The following is a 15,986-nucleotide window of genomic DNA, read 5'->3' as shown; positions in this document are numbered from 1 at the left end:
CCTGGCCTCCACAGTCACCAGACCTGTACCCAATCGAGATGGTTTGGGGTGAGCTGGACCGCAGAGTGAAGGCAAAAGGGCCAATAAGTGCTAAGCATCTCTGGGAACTCCTTCAAGATTGTTGGAAGACCATTTCTGTTGACTACCTCTTGAAGCTCATCAAGAGAATGCCAAGAGTGTGCAAAGCAGTCATCAAAGCAAAAGGTGGCTACTTTGAAGAACCTAGAATATAAGACATATTTTCAGCTGTTTCACACTTTTTTGCTAAGTATATAATTCCACATGTGTTAATTCATAGTTTTGATGCCTTCAGTGTGAGTGTACAATTTTCAAAGTCATGAAAATACAGAAAAATCTTTAAATGAGAAGGTGTGTTCAAACTTTTGGTCTGTACTGTACATACACTGCTCAAAAAAATAAAGGGAACACTCAAATAACACATCCTAGATCTGAATGAATGAAATATTCTCATTGAATACTTTGTTCTGTACAAAGTTGAATGTGCCGACAACAAAATCACACAAAAATCATCAATGGAAATCAAATTTATTAACCAATGGAGGCCTGGATTCGGAGTCACCCCCAAAATTAAAGTGGAAAAACACACTACAGGCTGATCCAACTTTGATGTAATGTCCTGAAAACAAGTCAAAATGAGGCTCAGTATTGTGTGTGGCCTCCACGTGCCTGTATGACCTCCCTACAAAGCCTGGGCATGCTCCTGATGAGGTTGCGTATGGTCTCCTGTGGGATCTCCTCCCAGACCTGGACTAAAGCATCCGCCAACTCCTGGACAGTCGGTGGTGCAACGTGACGATGGTGGATGGAGCAAGACATGATGTCCCAGATGTGCTCAAACAGATTCAGGTCTGGAGAACGGGCGGGCCAGTCCATAGCTTCAATGCCTTCATCTTGCAGGAACTGCTGACACACTCCAGCCACATGAGGTCTGGCATTGTCCTGCATTAGGAGGAACCCAGGGCCAACCGCACCAGCATATGGTCTCACAAGGGGTCTGAGGATCTCATCTCGGTACCTAATAGCAGTCAGGCTACCTCTGGCGGGCACATGGAGGGCTGTATGGCCTTCCAAAGAAATGCCACCCCACACTATTACTGACCCACTGCCAAACCGGTCATGCTGAAGGATGTTGCAGGCAGCAGATCGCTCTCCACGGCGTCTCCAGACTCTGTCACGTCTGTCACATGTGCTCAGTGTGAACCTGCTTTCATCTGTGAAGAGCACAGGGCGCCAGTGGCGACTTTGCCAATCCTGGTGTTCTGTGGCAAATGCCAAGCGTCCTGCACGGTGTTGGGCTGTGAGCACAACCCCCATCTGTGGACGTCGGGCCCTCATAGAGTCGGTTTCTAACCGTTTGTGCAGACACATGCACATTTGTGACCTGCTGGAGGTCATTTAGCAGGGCTCTGGCAGTACTCCTCCTGTTCCTCCTTGCACAAAGGAGGAGGTAACGGTCCTGCTGCTGGGTTGTTGCCCTCCTATGGCTCCCTCCACATCTCCTGGTATCTGCTCCATGCTCTGGACACTGTGCTGACAGACACAGCTACTCTTCTTGCCACAGCTCACACTGATGTGCCATCCTGGATAAACTGCACTACCTGAGCAACTTCTGTGGGTTATACTGTAGACAACGCCTCATGCTACTGTACCCCTAGGGGTGAGAGCAATGGCAAAATGAAAAAGTGACCAAAACAACAGCCAAAAAGGATGAGAACAGAGAAACGGTCTGTGGTCACCACCTGCAGAACCTCTCCTTTATAGGGGATATCTGGCTTATTGCCTATCATTCCTACCAGTTGTCTGTTCCATTTGCACAACAGCAGGAAAAATTGATTCACAATCAGTGTTACTTCATAACTGGACAGGTAGATTTCACAGAAGTGTTATTGACTTGGAGTTACATTGTGTTGTTTAAGTGTTCCCTTTATTTTTTTGAGCAGTGTGTGTATATAAGGCGGATGAGCTGCGGGCGCTTATATCGGAGGAGAGGTATGACATCGTAGGTATAACAGAGACTTGGCTAGACGATAGCTACGACTGGGCGGTAAATTTATTAGATTATAGTTTATTTAGAAGGGACCGGAAACAGGGGAAGGGCGGAGGAGTCTGCTTATATGTAAAGTCATGTCTAAAACCCAGACTAAGGGAAGATATAGGAGAGGGAGAAGAGGGGGTCGAGTCCATGTGGGTAGAGATAGAGGGAACTAAAAATAATAATAAAATATTACTGGTGGTCAGCTATAAGCCACCAAATATAACAGAGGAGAATGAGAATCTGCTATTAGGACAAATAGACAAAGTAGCAAACCATAATGAAGTGATTGTAATGGGGGATTTCAACTACCCGGATATTGACTGGGAAACAGAAACCTGTAGATCTCAGAAAGGAAAAATGTTCTTGACAAATATTAAGGATAATTATCTCTCCCAACTAGTGCAGGAACCAACGAGAGGGAAGGCCGTGTTGGACTTAATATTGACTAATAGGCCTGATAGAATAACTGAGGTACAGATAGGGGGGCACCTAGGTAATAGCGACCATAATATTATCAACTTCAAAATGCCCTTCAGTAGGGTTATCAATAAGGGAACAACAAAAACATTAAACTTTAGGAGGGCGAAGTTTGATCAGCTGATAGAAAACCTTCAACTTATTGACTGGGACAAAGTTCTTAATCAAAGGAATACGAATAGTAAATGGGAAACCTTCAAAAGAATTCTGAATACTCAGTGCGAGAGGTATATACCGTATGGGAATAAAAGGGCCAGAAATAAGAGGAAACCAATATGGTTGAACAAGAACGTAAAAGGGGCGTTAAATAGCAAAAAAGAGGCATTCAAGAGATTAAAACAGGAAAACAGTAAGGAGGCACTAATGTGTTACAAGGAAAAAACGAGAACCTGTAAAAAACAAATAAAAATAGCGAAGGAGGAAACAGAGAAACGTATTGCTAGGGAAAGTAGATCAAATCCCAAACTGTTCTTTACGTATATAAATAGTAAAAGGATTAAATCGGATAATATTGGACCGATAAAAAGTGAGGAAGGCAAAATCATAGAGAAAGATGAGGATAAAGTTAATCTATTAAATAATTTTTTTTCGACAACTTTCACAAAGGAAATAGAACTAACAGGAGAAATGAGAAGTGACAAGCTTAATCCTCCACTAAGTATGACAAATCTAACCCAAGCTGGGGTACAGAAACGCCTCAGTAACATTAAAATAAACAAATCACCAGGACCTGATGGCATACACCCACGGGTACTAAGGGAACTAAGTAATGTGATAGACAGACCGTTATATCCTATATTTAAGGACTCTGTTGAGACTGGGTCTGTACCACTTGATTGGCGACAGGCGAATGTAGTGCCAATATTCAAAAAGGGAGCAAAAAGTGACGCCGGAAACTATCGGCCGGTGAGTCTGACGTCCGTTGTGGGCAAAATTTTTGAAAGCTTCATTAAACAGGCAATTACGGAGCATCTTGATGCTAATAATCTTTTAATCCCGAGCCAACATGGATTCATGAGGAATCGCTCCTGCCAAACAAACCTGATTGACTTCTACGAGGAGGTTAGCTCTCGAGTAGATCAGGGGGAACCAGTGGATGTCGTGTATCTCGACTTCTCAAAAGCGTTCGATAGCGTGCCACATAATAGGTTGGTATACAAAATGAGAATGATGGGGCTGGGGGAAAATGTCTGCAAGTGGGTAGCTAACTGGCTAAAGGATAGAAGGCAGAGGGTGGTTATAAATGGAATATACTCAGATTGGGTAAGCGTCACTAGTGGGGTACCACAGGGGTCTGTACTAGGCCCAATGTTATTTAATATCTTTATTAACGACATAGTCAACGGGATAAATAGTAAAATATCAATATTTGCAGATGACACAAAGTTATGTAAAACAATTAATACAAAAGAGGACAGTGCAGACCTACAGAGGGATTTGGATAAGCTGGGTAGGTGGAGCATTAAATGGCAAATGAGGTTTAACGAGGAGAAATGAAAGGTCATACATATGGGAAGGAAAAATGGAAGTCACCAGTACTCACTGAATGGGAAATCATTGGGGAATTCAGAGCTGGAGAAGGACTTGGGCATGTTGATTGATAGCAAACTAAATTGGAGTGCCCAAAGTCAGGCCGCTGCTGTAAGGGCAAACAGGGTAATGGGATGTATCAGAAGAGGTATAGCTGCAAAGGAGGAGAACATTGTTCTTCCACTGTACAAAGCACTGGTCAGACCACACTTGGAATACTGTGCTCAGTTATGGGCCCCAATATATAGAAAGGATATAAATGAGCTTGAAAAGGTACAAAGGAGGGCAACAAAATTAATAAAGGGAATGGAGGGACTGCAATACCCAGAGAGGTTGGCAAAACTAGGACTATTCAGCCTGGAAAAGAGAAGGTTGAGGGGGGACATAATAAATGTGTACAAATATGTTAGGGGACAGTATAGAGATCTTGCCCGGGATTTGTTCAAAAGGAGGGATATTACGGTAACAAGAGGGCATTCACCAAGACTGGAAGAGAAAAGGTTTCAGCACCAGCATAGGAAGGGGTTCTTTACGGTAAGAGCAGTGAGAATATGGAATTCACTGAGTGAGGAGACGGTAATGTCGGATTCACTACACCAGTTCAAGCGGGGACTGGATGCATTTCTAGATACCAGGCAGATTTCAGCGTATACTTAAAAATAAAATAAAATAGTAGGTTGATACAGGGATTTATTCTGACTGCTGGTTTCAGAGTCGGGAGGGAATTTTTCCTCACGTGAAGATTGGCTAAATCATTTGGGGTTTTTGCCCTCCTCTGGATCAACTTTAGCAATTACAGAACTAACAGGTCGAACTTGATGGACGCAAGTCTTTATTCGGCTTTACAAACTATATATATATATATATATATATATATATATATATATATATATATATATATATATATATATATCTTATGACTTTTCCATAAAAAAGGTCTCTTTTTCCAACAATTTTTTATTTGTCAGGGCATCATATTCTGAGAACTATAACTGTTTAGATTATTTGCATACAGAGCTGTATGGGGGGCTTGTTTTTTGATCACTTTTTAATTTTATTTTTTGGAATTCTTTTTTGTGTGGCATTCACTGTGCGAGATGCATAATAAAATAGTTTTAGAATACCGGTTGTCATGTATATGGTGATACCAAATGCGATTTTTTTTCTTTCTTTAGGGAATTTCCAACCCACCCACCAAATTAGAAGATTTTTTTTATTGTTCAAACTGGGAATTGTTTTGTTATTTTTTCCAAGTATAAAACAAAAAAAGTTAAGACCATTTTTAAACTTTTTTTTTATTCAAAATGCTCAATAGTCCCACAAGGGGACTTTAGATCGCTTAGATGAAACAATTCACTACTTATGTAGTGGTGCATTATCTCCGCCTATCAGTGGTTGACTGACAGGGAGCCTACCAGACCGCGTCTTGAGTGGAATGTGATATACACCTTAGCCTGGCAGACAGTGAGGCTGCTGCTTGCAATGCAGTCTTGTCGACACGGCTGCAGCCAATTACTGAGCTCAGCAGCTGAACGAGTTGACAGCATGAGCTTCTCAGAGCCAATGAGCTCAGTTATTGGCAGCAGCGATACTGATGTGATGGTACCGCTGCAGACAATAACAGACACCGGGTGCAGTGGCAGAGAGTCAGCGATGAACCCAAGGAAGGAGAGTCAAACTCAATTTTTCATTTATTTTTTTTTAAAAACAAACTGCAGCCAAGGAACACGGGTATATTCCCACAGTGTCTTAAAGGCGCCGGCGAAACTACCAAGTTTTTGAAGGTGAAAATACTTAAAAAAAGCGCCGGCAGACGTTTTTATTTAAACACATCCAATTGTGGAAATTATTATTATTCCAAGATCTATTGATTAAAATTAACTTTGCTTGTGGGAAAACCTACAAGTATAAACTTGTAAGCAAAACAGGTTTTATAACATGATTACAGAACTCTTCAATTTTTATAAAAAACATTTTCAACATCATTTTTAAAAGGCACCACTTCAGTTTGTTTGTTTTTTTTATTTAAGTGCTGGAGTGGTGCCATTAATACAAGTTCCCTGACCCTTGTATTATACTCACCAGCCGCTATCTTCAGCTCTTCCCAGTGCCGCTCCAGTCCCGCAACTTCTGACTGACCGTAAGCCAGAGGTAACGGTCACAAGATCTCAGTGTAAGTCTATGGGAGCCTTGTACTGGCTCTCATACACTTACATTGAGTTGTGGCTTCTGGATCACCCGGCAAACACTGGAGCGATCCGGCAAGTCACAAACAGCTGGAGACTAACCAGAGCGGCACCGAAAACAGATGAAGAGAGCGGCTGGTGAGTATAAGGCTAGGGGCAGAGAACTTAAGACTAGTGGCACCACTCTAGTGGTAAAATAAAAAAAGAAATGGAGTGGTGCTTTCAACAGAATGTGTAATCAAAAAAAATACCTATCATTTAAATCAGCTTTGGCGTTAAAAAAAAAAAAAAAAAATGCATGTAACGCCGCAGCCAATTTTTGTTTTTTCACTTTCGTCTTTTCCTCCCCTTCTTCAAGGAGCTATACTTTTTTATTTTCCAAGTGCATTGAAATTGAAAAAAAGGTACAATTTCTCAATTGTTTTTTAGGTTTTTTTAATTAACCATATTCACTATATGGTAAAACTGACCTGCCAATATGATTCTCCAGGTCAGTACAAGTACGCAGATGTGTATAGTTTTTGCTTTTGTCACCATTTTCGGAGACCCATAACATTTTCAATTTTCGGAATATATTGAAGTGTAATGGCTTAATGTTTACGCCCGGAGCTGACTTTTTTTACTGATACCATTTTGGGGTAGATACGATGCTTTGATCGCCTCTTATTGCAATTTTGCAGCGGCCAAAACATCCTGGGGCTTTGATTTTTTTCTCATTATCAGATTAATTAATAATTCTATATTTTGATAAATCAGACATTTACGAACGCAGCATTTTTTTTGTTTGCTTAAATTTTTAATGGGGCAGAAGAGGGGTGATTTGAACTTTTTTTTTCTTTCATATTTTTAAAAACTTTTTTCACTTTTTTACTGTATTTATTAGTCCCCTCACGGCACCTGAAGCTTCGATTGTCTGATCGCTTGTGCTATACATAGAGGTGCACGGTCTCCTATGAGTTCCAGCTAAACGATGGCTTTCAAAGAAAAATCGCCATGAGAGGCTCGGAGGTTTTCATCAGATCCTTGGCAATCCATCGGCGCCCAGAAAACACGTCATGGGCGCGTAAAATGACGCACCTCCCTGCCGTCGCATGTCTAATGCCACTTTCAGAGATTGATAGCGACCCATAACTGTTGGAGGCAGATGATGGCTGAATAATTCAGCCATCATTTGCTGGGAAAGCCGGCATCAAAGTCAGGAACCCGACATATGCTGCAACTCTACGTCATATGTCGGGAAGGGGTTAAACAGGCAATTATTTTTTTTCATATCACAGACTTTATTAAAAAACAAAATTAGTCATCTTGTAATTTTCACACTGGCCACTGGGGCCATTTTAAGTTATTTTTAATATTTTTTCTTGTTCTTTCATGAAGAGTGGATCTGTTTCCTTATCATAAAAGGCAAAACAAGGATCCACCAATCACAATAGGTGATGTCACAGCTCACCTGCTCCCCCTTCATTCACAATGACCTCTGCACACGCTTCTTAGATGCTTAAAAAAGATAGGGTCAGAGTCTGTTCTTTGCTGCTAATGTACTAATGTGAATTTCCTGAAACAGGATGCTAACATCTAAAGATGCCCTAGTGGCCAGTGTGACAATTGGAAGATTTCTCATTTTTATTTTTAATAAACACTACTAAAAATTGTGATATTGGGGGAAAAAAAAGCCAAAAAACCCCAACAAAACACATTAATACAGAAACCTGTTCTAAACAATAGATCGTTTTCTGATGGCACAAACCTTTTAAAAACAAAGCAGTATTTCATGCAAAATTAAACAATGGCCAGAATCCTGATCTGGCTAGCTGTGCAAGAATAAAGGCAAGGGGTGGGCAGGAATACATAATTAAATCATCTTACCGCTGGAGTGGTGCCACTAATCTACATTCCCTGCCCCTAGTTTCATACTGAACAGCTGTCGCCTTTAATCGGTGCCGAACCGGTCGGTCTTCTGCACGTTGTGACCTGCCGGATCACTCCACTATTAGCTGGACGAGCCTTCAGTCACAGCTCAATCTAAGTCTATGAAAGAGGATCTCAGACTTTATTTTAGAAGTTGTGACCGTTACCTCTGACTTGAGGTCAACCAGAAGATGCAGTCACAAGATGGTGGCAAGAGACCGGAGTGGCACTGGGAAGAGCAGAAGACGGCGGCTGGTAAGTATAATACTAGGGTCATGTAACTTACATTACTGGCACCACTCTAGCACTGAAATAAAATAAAAAAAAGTCGAGAGATGCTTTAAAAATAAGATAATCAAAAACATCTTATGGACTCATTTACCTTCCATCTTGCCTTCCATCTTCTCTTTTATCGGAATTGTCTGCAGAGCTTCTTGTTCGGGGTCCACTAATCCTCTCTCTGGACTTTGCGCTGAACTTGTCCTTTTTTTTCTTCTTGGCTAGATGCTTGTTTGGTAACTTTCCCTTCGGCATTCGCATGTGGAGTTTTCTTTGTGTTTTCCCAAAAGTCTGGTGTAGGACTTGGAGTGTGGCTTTCTTGGTTTTCTTTCCCTCATTAACCATTTGACCCTTGGGTAGTCTTACAGGGCTTGAGTTCCTTACAACAGGCATTGTCTGCTTTTTGGACTTCACTGGCGGAGTAGATTTCACATTCTGCTTAGGCTTGATGGGTGCCGTTGGTGGAGGAACAGGAACAGGTGCCAAGCTCCTTGCTCTAGTTTTGCCCAAATTTAACTCTGTGCTTTGCATTTGTATCTCGGCATCTGCTGTTCGTCGAGTGACGTTGGATTTTTTCTTCTTGTCAGAAGATGTCTTCTTTGAGTGTTTGGAACTTGATTTTTTGGTGGGTGGAGAAGCTGGCTTTTTAGGACAACTGAATGAAGCATGTTTGTTTAAACTTTTAATATAAGTAAACTCTCGATTGCAATAGGGGCAAAAATGTGGTGCTGAGTCAGTAGATCTTTGCCTCGCCTTTCTGTTCTTTTGTAAAATTGCCTTCTGAACTAGCTGGTTTTTCCTTTTTATTGCACCCAATTTCAGCTTGCCCGAAGACATTTTGCCGATTTCAATAGTAAAATTAAGTTTTTTAGGTTGACCCATCCGCCTAAATGAATTCTTCTCTGCAGCTTCCAAAACGACCACTCCTACCCCATTTTTAGGCTGCACAATCTGTTTCAAGGGTATGGGATTTTTTTTCGGAGTGTATCTTTTTTTGTCACTGGCAGAAGCACATACTAAGATATGCTTGTGTAATTCGGGCATATTGTCAACACCCTTTCCGCATTTAGTGCAACGTATAGCAGTAGTGAAGGTTTGAGGAATATTGTGGGTGGTAAAATTGGTTGCAGTAGCCCCAACACCCATGGCATTTTTGTTGTGGTATTGAAAGGGGGGTGGCTTAAAGCTTGGGTAGTGCTGATTAAGTCCCATACGAACATCTGGATCTTTAGATTTTTCTCCAGCCGCCATAATTTTAATTGTTGTATAAAGTTCTTCAGAAGAATCATTCAATTCTCCATCATCCTCCGGTGATGGTGTCATGGGGTCCTCATCTATTTTTTCGCTTTGGATTAAATTTGCCTTATTGGGGTCTGTGAAATTCTGTGGCCTAAGTGTCCCGCTTTCAAATTCCCTGTGACTGTACTCCTTATCTCCATGCAGGTCCTGCTGATGTTGTTGTAAATTACAAAGAAAAGCAAACTCCTTTTTGCATATCGAACATACAAAAATCTTCCCCACCCCATGAAGCAGAGAACGGTGTTCTGAAAGATGCGATACATCCTTAAAAAGTTGCACACAGAATTCACATTTGAATGGCCATTCCTCGGCATGCACAACCTGATGCTTGGCAAGGTCTTTAATCGATACAAATGGAGAGTCGCAAACATTGCACACAAAGGACTTGCTAAAATTTTCAGAAACCAAATCATTTTGTTGATTCAACTGCAAAGAGTCTTCGGCTGGTGCTTCTTCGTCATGCTTCTCTTGCTTAAATATAGGTGCAGAAGATTCAGAATTTAAAGATGGAGATACGGGTGAAGAGACTATAGACAAAGGTGGAGGAGATGAACAAGATGATGAAGATGATGACGATGAGGATGATGAAATGGTAGAAGAAGATGATGAAGAGGAAAGCGTAGGTGGACCAGGGGATGTGCACTCGGAACGATCATCTGTGGTGAGGGACGGAGAAGGAGATACTGTGCGAGAAAGAACTGGAAGTGGGGACTGTGTGCTAGCAGAAAGAGGTGAAGTGCAAGATGGAGTGGGAGGTACACTGCATGACGAATCTGGGAGTGAAGGAAAATTAGTTGTAAGAAGAGGCGGTGGCAATGAAGGGTCTGTTAAAAATGGAGGGCAGGGGGTAGGCGACTGAGCTTCAGACGGTGTTAGTATAGGTGGGGACTGGCAAACTGCTGTGCATGTGCCATCAACAAAAGCAGAAAGGTCTTCCATGGGACTAGAAATGTCTACACTTGAGCCAACATCGAGTTCTGCAACAAGTCTGAGCTCATCTGTTCTGCAGGGAAGCACAAGACAATCTGACTGTGCAACACTTTCCCCTGGAGCCTCTAATCCATCATATTCATTTAACAGGACCTTTTTTAACATACAAGTTGTAGGCTTCTTCTTCTTTACACCAATTGTATTCCCTTTATATTCCTTTGCCTCAGCGTCACTGAAGGGCTTCCTACTTATGCTGAGATCAAGTACAGACTCCCAAGGAACCTGTGATCGACTCTTGCTTTCACATTTTTGCTTTACTCCACTGGATAAGTCCAATGGCTGCTGGTTGCACGCGTTCCCAAAAGACACATTAGAAGTCCAGTCTTTATTGATCTTGGCGTCTTCACATGGGCTCAAGTTATCTCTTTCTTCTCGACCAGATAAACTCCAGACAGGTGAGCTGCTTTGACTTTCCAACTTTGGTAATTTCGGGCAAAGTCCTTCACTCCAGGTAGATTTTGCTTCTTGCTTAACGTACTCTTTAGGTGCTGGGCTGAGTTGTGGAGAACTGGGAGGAGAGCTGGTTCGCCTTTTGAATCTGTTCGGATTAGACGTCAAAGACGACACTGCCGGGCTCAACTTTGGAATTTCGGCGAGTAGTGATGGACTTATCGGAGACTTATTGCTTTCTTGCATCTGAAGTAGCTGCTTCAGTTTCGAAGATAAATAAACACTTTTTTCTTTTGGAAAGGGCAGATTATCACCTACAGAAACACTTAAAGGAATAGTTAGGGAGCAGGAAGGTGTAACCGGCTCAAGCTCCACTTCAGTTTTAATCTTGGATAGTAAAGGAGGGCTTATTGTTCTTCTCTTTTTAGGATCCAAGGTTCCACTGTTTGAAGAGTCACTAAGTGGATTTTGGTTATCAGGAACAGTTTGAAGGGTTCTTACATTTTGAGAAACTTCAACCTTGATAGGGGTAAGCAAGCAATTAATTCCTAGTACATCAGCAGTATTGGTCTCTACCTCTATCACCTCACATGTGCTACTTGCATTGCATGTTGGCAATTTACCATCAATAAAGTAGGTGAGATTCTCAGATATATTGTTGGAGATATCCATAATATAGACATCATCCGCTTCTCCATCTTCCTCAATTTCTGTGTTTGCTACATAAATGTTCTCAACTGGTGGAGACTGCTCAGATTTCAGTTGCGGATCTTCGAGCAGGTGCCCTTTTCGTCTTACTCCTTTTGGCATAAGGTGGCGCTCGTGAACTCTGCGCTGGTGTCGTCGCATGTTTGTATGGGTTCCAAAGACTTTCTTACAGTACTTGCAGGGGTGCAATTCCCTGCTTGAGTCGCCATTTTCCTCCGAGATTACAGAATGTGAAGTTTCTCGATCGGAATCAGTCATTTTACTTTGTGCTCGAGAACTGCTGTATTCATCAGTTGCTTTGAGAGAATCTATTATGTGTTTGTGAGCATGGCCAAATTCAGCAGATGTTGACAACACTAAAGATTTCCTTTTAGGGCCGGATTCATGACGCCTTTCATGTCTTCTCCGGTTTATTTGCGTTCCAAAAGCTTTTCCACAGTATCGACACTTGAATGCATGATTGACTGTAGAAACATGAATATGCATGTGTCGTTCTAGCCCTTGTTTAGTTGTGAACTTCCTCTCACAATGCTGACATGGGAACATAAAAGCTTCCACTAAATCCCCATTAACATCCCCTTTAGGTTTAGGGATCTTAATAGGTTTCTTTTTTGGAGACCCTTCAGGAGTCTCATCGGATGTACTCCTGAGGTCATCAAGCATCTCCGCACTTTCTTCTTCCTGATTTATTGACTCCCTCTCTGAACTTTCTTTCTGCGAGTCATCAAGTGGCTCTTGCTCGATGAAGACATCCTCCATGGTCTCGCTGTCTGTTAACTTAGGTAGTTCGGTGGTAGGGATGGAAATCCGATCAGGAAGGACATTGTGATTCACCATTTCTTGGATCACGGCTGTCTGTGCGAGAGAGAGGACGGGAGAGCCTAGTGGCTTTGTATCCTCTTCATTTGGAGCTGCAAATAGAAAAGAGATGGTTTGAGACAAAATCCACTATAAAAGTACTATAAACTGTAGCAGAGATCGGCAGATCGATTCACAGGACTCCAGCCCATCAGCCGGGTCAGTAGTCTATGGCTCGCAAATCTCTTACCTTCCGTGATCCCCAGTGCAGCTTTTGATTAACCTGCTGGCGCGATGACATCCTTGCGCAGTGATGTACAGATGACGTCACGCCAGCCCAACTAATCAAAACAAGAGCCAGGAAAGTCGGAGGTAAGGAGATTTGCATGGCTCTCGTCCAATGGCCATAGACTACTGACTTGGCCGATGGACCGGAGTCTTGCGAATCGATCCGCCCATCTCTAAACTGTAGTGTAACATTGCACCATCAAGTAATGAATAAAATAAAAGACAATCACCATCCATTTGGATACATAAGAAATCGGAAACAATGAAGTATCCAAAGAACTAAACAGCGCAAACAATTCACAGAGAAAAATTAACCCCTTCCAGCAACAGTCAATTATCGACAGTTCATTTTTCGTTTTTCTTTTTCTCCCCATCTTCCAAGAGCTATAACTTTATCTTTCCATCGGCATGGCCGTATGAGGACTAATTGTAGTTTTGATTGACCATTCACTTTTCCATAATGCACTTATAAAAGAAAAATAATTAAATTGTGGGATGAAAAAGTGAAAAAAAAAAAAAGCAATTCTGGAATTGTTTCTCGAGATTTGTTTTTATGGTGATCGCTTTGCAGGAAAAATAACCTGGTAACTTCACCCTGCAGGTCACTACAATTACAGCAATACCAAATTCAGGTTTATTTTTTTTGTTGTAAGTCTTTTAATAGATATAAATTTGGTCTTTGTCACCATTTCTTTGAGACCAATTTTAATTTTTCTGTCAAACGAGTTATGTGAGGGATAAGGTGTATTTTTTATTGCTATAATTTTGGGGGACAAATGACCTTTTGATCGCTTTTAATTCTATTTTTTTTTTGCGGTGGGGAGGTGGGGGGTAACTGAAAAATGTAAATTCTGCTTGCTTTCATTTATGTGAAGAATGGGAAAAAGATAGAAAATTAAAAATTGTAATGTTCGTTTTTTATTTAAAAAAAAAAGGTTATTAGAACTATGTTTTGAAACTTTTTTACTAGTTCCCATAGGGGACTTGAACCTACGTTCACTTTATTGCAAGTAAACTACAGTGCAATACTTCGGTATTGCAGTCTATTGTACATCTACCGATCTCCTATGATGCCCTGTGGCACTAACCAGAGACCACAGGGGCCTATATAGATCCTGGCTACTAAGGCACCCCACTATAATATCACAGGGGAAACAATGGTGTGACAGTAGGGCCGCCTCCAGTCTCTAACCACTTAATTGCTGAAGTCAAAAGCAGCCGGCTCAGCTCCTGAGCCTGCAATATGCAGTGGGAACTCCTGACGTGACGGAAATGTAGGGATCAAGAAGATCTGTCAGGTTTCCTTATATGTCGGCTTAGAAAATTCCTTCTACTAGAAAATGGCTTAGTTGAACGTTTTGGGGTAACACTCTACACAAAATATTATACAAATAGTGAATGCTGGGAGATTTCAGCTCAGAAGCCAGCAGAATTGTGAATGCAGCTCTGGATTGTAATACCCAATGTAATTAGATAAATATAAATTCTGGATAACAGTGTGAATATATAAAAGGGCCTCGAAAACAGGTTTAGCAGCAAGAAGTTGAAGGAGTGTGATTTAGTCTGTCTTACCGTCAGGTGATTCTTTCATAGCGGCAGAAGCTATGTCTGAGCCACTCTTCTTTTCTTGCTTGTTTAGGTTTAGCTTGTTTTTAGCATGGAGTGACCTCCTCCTTCCTACAATAAGAAACAAGAAAATACATGTAAGGCAACTCCTGACATATGTCAACTTAAAAAAAAAGGAACGGGCAATCAGTAAGTGATATGGAAACTTCAAACATACACAACATGGTTGGGGTAACTTTTTTACATACATGCACGCTACGTAAAGCCTGGTGGAATCATGATGACGCCTGGCTAGGTAAGCAAGAAAGCAATGTTGTAGGCCGGAGAATGGGTGATACCAGACTTCATAAATCCCCCCATGGTATAAATTGGAAGTAAGAGGAAGGTGGTAAGGGATTACTATAGAACAACAACATATTCATGTGTAAATACTTATGGGTGTGTCTACATAGCTAAGGATCCTTCTTTGAACAGGTCCATGACAACTGTCCTTCATGACACCGACTCCACGATTCCCTCATACATGGCTCATGTTTAAGTGACAATTCAGCTAGTATAGATAACCTCAATTATCAATCAGAAAATAGTAGCAAGAGGTTAAAATCAATGTTTTATTTAGTTCTAATAAAAAACATATAGAATTAATCACCCAGAAAAAAGTGCACTGTGCATATATAAAAATCAGATATGCATACAGTACAGACCAAAAGTTTGGACACACCTTCTCATTTAAAGATTTTTCTGTATTTTCATGACTATGAAAATTGTACATTCACACTGAAGGCATCAAAACTATGAATTAACACATGTGGAATTATATACTTAACAAAAAAGTGTGAAACAACTGAAAATATGTCTTATATTCTAGGTTCTTCAAAGTAGCCACCTTTTGCTTTGATGACTGCTTTGCACACTCTTGGCATTCTCTTAATGAGCTTCAAGAGGTAGTCACCGGAAATGGTCTTCCAACAATCTTGAAGGAGTTCCCAGAGATGCTTAGCACTTGTTGGCCCTTTTGCCTTCACTCTGCGGTCCAGCTCACCCCAAACCATCTCGATTGGGTTCAGGTCTGGTGACTGTGGAGGCCAGGTAATCTGGTGTAGCACCCCATCACTCTCTTTCTTGATCAAATAGCCCTTACACAGCCTGGAGGTGTGTTTGGGGTCATTGTCCTGTTGAAAAATAAATGATGGTTCAACTAAACGCAAACCGGTTGGAATAGCATGCCGCTGCAAGATGCTGTGGTAGCCATGCTGGTTCAGTATGCCTTCAATTTTGAATAAATCTCCAACAGTGTCACCAGCAAAGCACCCCCACACCATCACACCTCCTCCTCCATGCTTCACGGTGGGAACCAGGCATGTAGAGTCCATCCGTTCACCTTTTCTGCGTCGCACAAAGACATGATGGTTGGAACCAAAGATCTCAAATTTGGACTCATCAGACCAAAGCACAGATTTCCACTGGTCTAATGTCCATTCCTTGTGTTCTTTAGCCCAAACTTGTCTCTT

The 15,986-nt window shown here is 41.5% G+C and overlaps 1 protein-coding gene across 4 annotated transcripts in view; it reads right to left on the bottom strand.

Moving 5' to 3' along the window:
- PRDM2 (PR/SET domain 2) overlaps positions 1-15,986 on the bottom strand; it is a 114,705-nt gene that overhangs the window by 3,584 nt on the left and 95,135 nt on the right. For all 4 annotated transcript variants that reach the window (XM_073656758.1, XM_073656759.1, XM_073656761.1 and 1 more), the window contains 2 exons: positions 14,482-14,586; positions 8,540-12,734 (listed from right to left, as the gene is read on the bottom strand). In XM_073656758.1, coding sequence (XP_073512859.1) covers positions 8,540-12,734; positions 14,482-14,586 — 4,300 coding nt within the window. The remainder of the gene's footprint in view (positions 1-8,539; positions 12,735-14,481; positions 14,587-15,986) is intronic.

This window comes from Phyllobates terribilis, unplaced genomic scaffold (genome assembly GCF_046119375.1).
Source record: "Phyllobates terribilis strain yellow unplaced genomic scaffold, ASM4611937v1 Scaffold_12__6_contigs__length_324123572, whole genome shotgun sequence".
NCBI classification, from domain to species: Eukaryota; Metazoa; Chordata; class Amphibia; order Anura; family Dendrobatidae; genus Phyllobates; species Phyllobates terribilis.
This window is presented reverse-complemented; position numbering and strand designations above follow the sequence as displayed.